This window comes from Lactuca virosa, chromosome 5 (genome assembly GCF_052849685.1).
Source record: "Lactuca virosa cultivar CGN04683 chromosome 5, Lactuca_virosa_CGN04683_v6, whole genome shotgun sequence".
Lineage (NCBI taxonomy): Eukaryota > Viridiplantae > Streptophyta > Magnoliopsida > Asterales > Asteraceae > Lactuca > Lactuca virosa.
This window is the reverse complement of record NC_136430.1, coordinates 159421073-159430598: the sequence shown is the minus strand read 5'-3', so window position 1 is coordinate 159430598 and position 9526 is coordinate 159421073. Positions and strand designations below refer to the sequence as shown.

General features: G+C 38.2%; 1 protein-coding gene across 1 annotated transcript; it reads right to left on the bottom strand.

Moving 5' to 3' along the window:
- Window positions 1–1596: 1596 nt before the first annotated feature.
- LOC145114870 (ATP-dependent zinc metalloprotease FTSH 4, mitochondrial-like) lies at window positions 1597–6610 on the bottom strand. Its single transcript, XM_079050989.1, has 7 exons — window positions 6342–6610; window positions 5315–5402; window positions 4686–4955; window positions 3746–3973; window positions 3438–3562; window positions 2806–3282; window positions 1597–2722 (listed from the first exon to the last, which is right to left on the bottom strand). The coding sequence occupies exons 1-7, from the start codon at window positions 6366–6368 to the stop codon at window positions 1826–1828; spliced, it is 2112 nt and encodes a 703-aa protein (XP_078907115.1). The 5' UTR covers window positions 6369–6610; the 3' UTR covers window positions 1597–1825.
- Between the last annotated feature and the right edge of the window lie 2916 nt (window positions 6611–9526).

Sequence of the window (9526 nt, the reverse complement as noted above, 5' to 3'; positions counted from 1 at the left end):
TCGAAAAGGGCTCAGTTTTTTATTTTGCCCCGGACCTCAAATTATCTTCGACCGCCCTATAAACAAGACATGAATTTCCAACACTCACAATTTTATTCCTCTTTTACTATAAACTAAAAAAAGGGCACATGCTACGCATGGGTCAGGAGATTTGTGAACAACCCACAAATTAATTTGAGATTTATTTTGTAGTTACCACTGAAAACACATATATTAAAAGTATAGACGACAAATGGCACATTTTGGCACATGGCTTAATAGAGAGATAGAGGAAAGGGTAAGAAAATATCAATAGTGCAGGCAAGATAAAAAAACGCACATCATCAGCCCCAAATCTATGAACCAACTTATTCGGTTCAAGAGTATTCCTAAGTGAATTTCCCATCTTTATACCATCCAAAAATTATAAAAAACAAAAAACAGACCACAACTGCATAAAATAAGGGTATGCACATTAGCATAAGTGTTTTGTGTTCACATCATATCTTAAAATCAAATCAAATCTTTTAAGCATTTCATTGTAGGAACTGTGTAATGACTTTCCAATAGATTCAGACTTTGGTAGATAAAAACCATCTTATCAAGCTTAATAAAGACCTCAATAACAACTCCTGTAACAATTAAAAAAAGTCAGTCATTAAATGTTAGATAATTAACAATATGTTGTTAAGTAAACATGCCCCTGTAACAATTTAATAAAAAAAACTTTCACCATTTTATCCCGGTAGCCAAAGTAAGTCATTTCAGCAAAATTTTGATAGAGATGGGGTTAACACTAATAAGGCGTTGTTTTGAAATTATGTGCATATGTGAATGAGAATATTATTTTGATGCAGTACAGGCGGTTTTGGTTCGGTTTAATGCTTTAAAAAGTGAACCGATCAAACATTAGTTGTTGTATGCACTGATAGAATCGTGGGATATAAAATTTTGATTTATCATATACATATTAACCTAGTGTTTTACTTCACTAAATAAGTCATTAACAAAAAAAAATTTACATAAGTTTTTGATTAATGATTTCAAGTTAATACACCAAAAGATGGTGTGGTTACATTAATTAGAACATATATAGTTCAGAAGTTCCTACAGTTATTTGATTGACAATTGAAAATTGGAAGTAACAGTAAACATCATTAACTTCAAATCTTGAATAAAACATATGTTATTAGTGCTAAAAATATTCTTGGAAATTAGTATAGAAAAAAAAAAAAAAAAACGCGAAAAGGGAATGTAGGTCAATTTTCGTAAGAATATGATTAAGTGAATGCAATCCTAAAAAGTGCACCAACACATAAACAAAAGACCAAGCAAAATATCTATAAAAACAAACAGAACATACTTCAACATTTAGCACCAATAAGAAAACAGTAGGCTTTTATAACTATAAACAACAAACTGCACTACATAGTGTGGTTTAGAAAAAGTACAAACCGCACCGCAACCGCTAAAAAACCACATTATATGGTGTGGTGCGGTGCATGCGGTTTATAAGGTTTGTACGGTTTAATACACAACCCTTGTAAATATACTCGTCATCCCATCAATAAAGATAAGCCTAAAAATCTTGTCCAAGTCGCACATACTTCTCTGAAAAACAAAAGAAACTAGCAAAACTTCATTATTTCTCCACTGTATGAATGTATGAAAAACTTAAACAGAAAAGACGCCCATTTTAAAATTCTGATATTAATGCTACATTTATCACCAACCCGCAAAATCCAGCCTTCTATTTCCTCCCTTTATGTCCAAAATCACCATGGTACGATAATTGGACCATTAATTAATAAATATGCACATCGGTTCAGAAAAAAAAAATCAAATACTAAGATCCAACGGGAGCAATCCCTTTCGCCTTGGCGGCAGCCGACGCGGCACTGGCAGCAGCCGCCGCTGCCGCAGCAGCAGCAGCACTGGCGGCAGCATTTGGTGTCTTTAACTCAAACCGCTCTTCCTGTTGCTGAGGTGGCGACTTCTTCCGTTCCAACATTTCTTTAAGTTGTTTTCCCGATAACGTTTCGTGCTCCAACAAGGCCTCAGCAATGGCATGATGCTCGTCTTTATAACACGTTAGAATGTTTTTAGCATTATTATATGCATTTTCCAACAACTCCCTCACTTCTTTCTCAATAAGCAGCCTCGTTTCAGTACTCATACTCTTCCCATTATCATCATAATCATGAGCCACCACTCCAATTTCTTTACTCATTCCGTATTTTGTCACCATAGCCCGAGCCAAATGAGTCGCCTGTTCAAGATCCGATGAAGCACCGGAAGTAACCTCGTTTTCTCCAAAAATGATCTCCTCGGCTACCCGCCCGCCCATGCAGACGTCCAGTCGGGCAAGCATTTCTTTGCGGGAAACGCTTGTTTCATCTTTTTCGGGCAGTTGGGCAACCATACCGAGGGCCATGCCACGTGGAACGATTGTGGCTTTGTGGACCGGGTGGGCCCCGGGGGTGTGGATTGCTACGAGGGCGTGACCGGATTCATGATATGCGGTTAGTTTTCTGACATCCGGGGAGATCACAGCGGATTTGCGTTCGGTGCCCATCATGATTTTGTCTTTTGCGTATTCAAGGTCCTCCATTGTCACCGCCTTGGCGCCGTCCATTGCCGCCTTGAGAGCCGCCACATTGACTAGGTTTGCCAGGTCAGCACCCGAGAATCCAGGGGTGCCTCGGGCAATGACATGTAAATCCACATCTTCTGCTTTTAAGATCTGTACAACAGAATTCAAGGATAGTATTAGTATATGCAAAAATAAAAATAAAAGCAATGAAAAAAAAAAAAAAAAAAAAAAACCTTTGACATGTGAGACTCCATTATCTGGCGCCTGCCTTGGACATCGGGATTGGGGACCACGACCCGCCTATCAAAGCGGCCGGGTCTGACCAAGGCCTTATCCAAGGACTGGGGGAAATTAGTTGCAGCAATGACAATAATCCCTTCGTTTTGTTTAAATCCATCCAATTCAACCAGCAACTGATTCAAAGTCATCTTCATATACTGCTGATCTTTTGGATTCCTGCTTCCACCAATGGCATCAATTTCATCTATAAAAATAATACAGGGTGACCGCTTTTTAGCTGCAGTAAAAAGATCCCGAACCCTGCGGGCCCCAACACCAACAAACATTTCTTCAAACTCGCTTCCACTGCATGAGAAAAATGGTACACCCGCTTCTCCCGCGATTGCCCGGGCTAACATGGTTTTTCCAGTCCCCGGGGGACCCACCAGTAGGACACCTTTCGGAAGCTTGCCACCTAGGCGAGTGAAACGCTATATACACACACACACATAATAACAACATACTTTCAGTGATTTGTATATTATTAGTTTGAGAGTTTCATAATTTGTACATACAAATTTGTTTATCTTAACATAGCAATAAGATTTACCCCTCATTGAAAAAGAAACATTTTTGTAATTAGTACCTTAGGGTCGCGAAGATAGTAAACAATTTCTTCAAGCTCAGCTTTTGCCTCGTCTACTCCCTTAACGTCGCTAAATTTTGTGCTAGATTCCATACTCGGCTGCACCTCATCATGTAGACCCAATCCTGCACAATAACAAGATATTAAGCTGTTATTTTTTTTCACAAAAATTTATTTAAAAAAAAAAATGAGTCTTAACCTATATATCGTTGTTTCTTTTTCAAAAATGACCAACTTTTCAGGAATGGCTCGTATTAGACACTTTGAAATGAAAATTTTTAAGGGGAAAAAAAAAAAAAAGTTAAGACCTTTAGTGATTCCTCTATCCTCTATGAGGGCTCCGATACCCGAAATGAGTAAAAAGCCCATGCCTAGAGCACGAACAGTGCGCCATAACTGTTCTTTGAAGTTTCCTCCTTCATTAGCCACCATATGAATAGGAGCAGCAGCAGTTCCCAATACCCCATCTTTTGTTGATTTCCCCACATTCTTGAAAGCCGAAACCCCACCAATACTCTCTTCGTTGCTCGCCATTCCTGCAACCAATGGGAAATCAATATTCAATATTATCTACTCTTGCCATTTTGTTTTCTACAATGGAATTTAATGGACTTTTCCTGAAAATATGTGTTCTATTGGAATGAAGAATTATAATCTAACCAATTTTTATCTGTGTGAACTTCAATAACATAAATCCTTTTTACAATGTTTTAAAACTCTAATTACATTGCTTTTTTGTTTTTTTAACTATAAAATATATTTATTTCTATATACAAACCCAATAAGTTTTAATGAATGAAATAAAACTATAGGCTATATTTAGATATCATATAGTCATATAGAAGATGATATGGAAAATCATTACATTCTTAAATTCAGCCAAACATGATCATGGAATTTAATGACCAGTTCCATTACCTCAACTTCCTTGTAAATAAACAGTTCATAATTGGCACCTCTAATTGTTACTCCTTGAGTCTAAAATACCACATTTTCTATTTTGAACCATCTAAAAATTTCAACCTCATAGTAAGCAATTCATAATCACTAACAATTAAATGTTCATGGCTCAGAATTCAGATGGAGTCAATAAAAAGTTTAAAAAAAAAAAAAAAAAAAGTTCATGAGAAACTTGGAGACATGGCTACATAAACATAAGCTCAAAAGGGTATACATAAGCGAAAGTTCAACTTATAACACGATTAAAAGACTTAGAGCTTATAAATGAAAGTAGTCATGTTGACTGACCTCTTTGCAATGTCTTGAGCAACTCACTTTCATCTAATCTATCAACTTTGACCAGGGCCTTCACATATTCTTTAAATGCTGAAGGACTAGTGTGCATAGAAGGTTGACTTTCAAAAACTCTTATCACTGCCTCATAATCATTTCGATAACTAAGTTCCCTAAGATAAGCTGCATTGCTTGATACATCTACATCAGGTTCACGCAGTCTTCGTGAAAAACTTCCCATGTAACCTGATTGGAACCTTCTTTGACCACTTGGAACCTTGTATGCTACAGATACATAATTATTTGTCAAACAAAGCTCAGATGTTAATGTACTTTCATTCATTTCTTTATTATAGCATCCTACTTTCATTTCTTCCAATTACAGCACTGTAGTTTGAAATAATCTACCCACTTATAGCAATATAGGGTAGATTTTTCAAAGTATAATGTCCTTATCAGAAAGAAAAAAATTGCAAATAAAAAGTGCCTTATTAATGCTGTAATAGAAAGAATGAAAGTAGGATGCTACTTCTTGCATTTAGCCCTAAAATAAAAGAATGTGTGAAGTGATATAGGATCTAGTATACAAAACGGAAATATAAAACTAACATTAGGCATAATCATGCACTCAGGTTTTATATTACCTGCATCAAATTTGGTCTTCTGTGAAGTGATATAGGATCTAGTATACAAACTTTGTGTAAGCCCCAGCTTTGTTCGGTGCTTTGAGACCTATATAAGTAATTAAGCACAGAATAACGTGATTAATAAGAGACCAACGTTTGAAAATATGACTTCTTTGGTAACACCAAAAATAATAGCACAAAGTTTGGATTAAACCTCAAGAAAGCAGAAATGTATACAGAGTTTATAGTTCACCATTACAACTTTAGCTTGTATGTTTTAAATAACAAATAACAATAATCAAGAAGGACGCACCCTCACCCTCATATGTGTTCTCTAGAATAGATTATGGACACCATATACAGATCATTTGATGTACCTTATATCTCTCCATGACTTGTATAAACAATATAATTAATCAGATGCTTCTTGTTCTAAAACATAAAAATCAAATTGGTTGTAATACAAATTAGCATCAACCCTTAACCATTATTAATAGCACAATGGGATGCTATGACTCTATGTATCCTAGTCATGGTTTCTTGATAGCTTGGCATTCCCTTTGTTCTTGTTGATCTAGAGGAAGTATTTTCATCCATTAGTTACTGCTTTTGACCAATTCTGGGATCACAAAAAATGTCATTAAGACCCATCCCATTCAAATGACTATTTGTCTATTTCCATTCAACAACTTAACAAATTAACCAAGCATTCCCTCACCATCTTTGACCAAAAGCATTTTCTTTCCAGCCAATTTATCAACCCCTGCTTCGAAAACAGCCACAAATCACCATACACTAACAAATTCCCATGAAAGTTCATCATGGTTTAATTACTAACCAAACTACAGGCAATTAAGACAGGGAGTTATCCAAAAACCCTAGAAGCTAAATAAGATTAGGGCTTCCGGTTTTTTCTAGCATAAGATAAGCAATAGCGAACTAATAATGAAAACGTTATTCTCAATATACATATCTGACATGATTTAAACAGAGAATACGCAAAGAATAATTCCTGGAATGGAAAACTGAATAATTTAAGACAGACCTCAACAAGAAGGCGTTTTAGGCCCATCTTTCTCCTCCTCTTCGAATCAAAGATCAGATTATCCTACACTTATGTATACTTTCTCGAATTAAATTGTAATTGAGGTTAATCCGAGCGTTCAGCGAGGAAGTAATCGGTGTAAGTGCGAGAAAGATACAGATGGCCCGCCCAGAAGGGGAAATTTCTTGGATTTTCTATCTATGTAATTTCCTATTTGTTGACGGTGTTGGTTCTTGATTCCATGCGTGCACACGTCATTGGTTTCGTAAAAAACATTTGGGCAAATTACTCGCTGGCCCTATGGTTTGAGGATGTCTTAGTTTGGTTCGTGACAACTTTTTTTAATTCGGATCTATCCCTGTAGTTTTATGTTGTTTTGAATATGGTCCTTAATCAATATGAAAAGACAAATTTACCCTTACAATTTTCTATTTTAATTTTTTATATTTATATCTATTAATTTGTTCATAAAAGTTAATAATTATGGGCATCTTCTCACCTAATCACCCTTACCCTCAACATCTACATTATACTTCTCTCTCTCTCCTCCTCCCTCTGGTATTCTATTCTCGTTGATTTCTGGATGTAGAAGACGAATATGTTGAAGCCATTGAAGGTGCAGTAGATTTTTTTGTTAATCAACTTTTGGGGTTGCATAAACGATTATGTGTTTCTTGTTCATGGAGTCCCTGTGGATGTAATTTTGCAGGTTTGAAAAAGAAAAGGTCAAACCCGATGCGATTTTCCACAGTTGGTGATGTGTCGACATGTGTCACCCCTCATCTATTTTTTTCATAGCTAACACCACTGTTTTGATCAACATTTTTCTCTATCGCCATTCATGCCTCCTTGAACCACTTAAACCACCACCTGAACAACGCTCGTCCTTAGTGTTGGATTAGGTGTCTAAGCTCATAACTATAAATGGTATGTACTTGACCCGATAGTAGCATGGTCCTTTTGGGTTGCCTTCACCATAGCAACTAGATAGGATGAGTTTTGGAGAAAGAGGTTAATTAATGGTTTATTAATATATTATAAGAATAATATATTAATTGAGAAATCATATTATTTAATTAGTATTGATCAGAAATTAATTTGGAATTAATTTAGTGATCAAAATAGACTGATTAAAAGAACGGGGACTGATTATGTAAATCAGTAATAGTTGTAGTTTGGGCTAATGGATCCTCTTGATATGGGTTGGACGAAAATCTATGGGAAGCCCATAGAGTTTTCGTCCAAGGCCTATCATGTGAGTATGTGGATTGCTTAGGGCCTAAGCAATGGAATTAGGGTTTCCAGTTGAAAACCCTAACAGCCTCAACTATAAAAGGAACCCCAAGGCTCCTAAAATCGACCACTTGATTCCCTAAAAGAAACCTTGGCTGAATTTTGTAGCCTCCACCTCTCTCTCTCTCTCTCTCTTTCTCTCTCTCTCTCTCTCTCTTGCTCATCCATTGCTAAGTGGTGTTTGTGACTCCATTAGAGGTGAAACAATTGAGGTACTAAGCTCTTGAAGGTCAAGATCAACCAATCAACAAGAAAGGTATTCTTCTAACACTAATATGATTAGATTTTGTTTTCTCATATGCTAGATTAGGGTTTTGCTTTGGAAAATTATTTTGCATGTATAACTTGAGAAAAACTTAGATCCAAAGCAATTAGGGTTGCATGTGCACCATAGGAATGTTGTAATGCTCAAAACCCATCAGTGGTATCAGAGCTTAGGGTGTTTTTCTGTTATATTTGATGCTATTATGCAAGCCTAGGAAGAGTTTAGTAGGAGATCAGCGGTAGTAGTAGTATAAGGCACTTGGTGGAGTCGAGGCAGTTCTTGAGGAAAGTACGGATAGATGTGGAAGGTAGTATGGGCCCGTACTACTAAAAGCAGAGGATCCATACTCGAATCAAGGAATGCCGAGGTGAATCCAGGGAACTTGTAGTATGTTAGATCCCTCGAGATTTGATGAGTATACTGATGTTTGTTATGGTGTATTTTCAGTATGGTGGTTCTATGTCCTAGGCCGGCGGGCACTTCAGGTGAGGGATCAGGCTCGGGCTCTGGATCCGAGCAGATGGATGAGCAGACGAGGGAGTTTCTTTCGTCTGAGGTTACAAGTAGCATTCTAGAGCAGACTCATGTGATCTTTGGATCGGTCAAGGAGGGTATTTTAGAGCTTCTGGATGAGAAGTTGAGCGCTTTCCGCACTAAGATAGCGCCCATGATGGGGTCGCGCACACTGATCTTCAGGGAGTTCAGAGCATGTGGAGCTCCCGGCTATCATGGGGCTTGGGACCCCATTGCTAGTAGCAGATGGTTGGCTGATGTTGCCAACGCGTTCCGTACCAGCAGATGTCCCGAGGGGGACAAGGTCAGACTAGCGTCCTGTCTCCTGAAGGACAGGGCACGTGATTGGTGGGAGGAGGTTGGGAGAGCCATTGGTGATGATAAAGTGTTGGATGCGATGACCTGGAGTGATTTCACGACTAGGTTCAGGGCCGAGTTTGCACCTGTGATCGAGGTGCAACAGTTAGCGAGGGAGTTCTAGGATTTAGAGCGGACTACTGAGACTGTGGCGGAGATCACCGCCAAGTTCAGGGAGAGGGCCTTTCTTGTTCCGCAGTACGTGGCGGACGAGGAGATGAAGAAGGTCCAGTATCATGAGATGTTGCGGAGTGATATCCACCAGTTTGTGAGTCGCTCCAGCTGCAAGACGCTAGAGGACATGATTGTGAGGGCTCGTGAGAGAGATTGATTTAGAGATAAAGAGGAAGAGGAAGCCAGAGTTGGTATCTGGCATGGAGGGATCGGGCAAGAAGCCCAAGACAGATTCCTGAGGGAAGGGCCAGTTGACAGCAGAGGAGGCACGAGCAGCTCCTGATGTGGTTACGGGTATGTATCTTCTCCATTATCTCTTATTTATTTATCATTATTACTTATATTTGTATGTTTGTTTATAGGCTCGTTCTTAGTGAAAGGCATATCAACCATGGTACTGTTTGATTCGGGTGCTACCCGATCTTTTGTGTTACTCGTGCTTAGCAAGCGATTTAGTAGGGCTCTGGGGGATCTGGATTGTCCACTCGACGTGGAGATAGCAGATGATAGGACCGTCAGGGTAGCGAGGGTTCATAGAGGATGTACGCTACGGTTATTTGATGAGCAGTTTTCAGTGGATTTG

Coding starts and splice junctions, on each gene's coding strand:
- LOC145114870 (XM_079050989.1), bottom strand. CDS start 6,368: ATGGGCCTAAAACGCCTTCTTGTTGAG. Junction 3,974..4,685: donor GCTCAAGACATTGCAAAGAG/GTCAGTCAACAT, acceptor CATTGGTTGCAG/GAATGGCGAGCAACGAAGAG. Junction 3,283..3,437: donor ACTATCTTCGCGACCCTAAG/GTACTAATTACA, acceptor GTGTGTATATAG/CGTTTCACTCGCCTAGGTGG.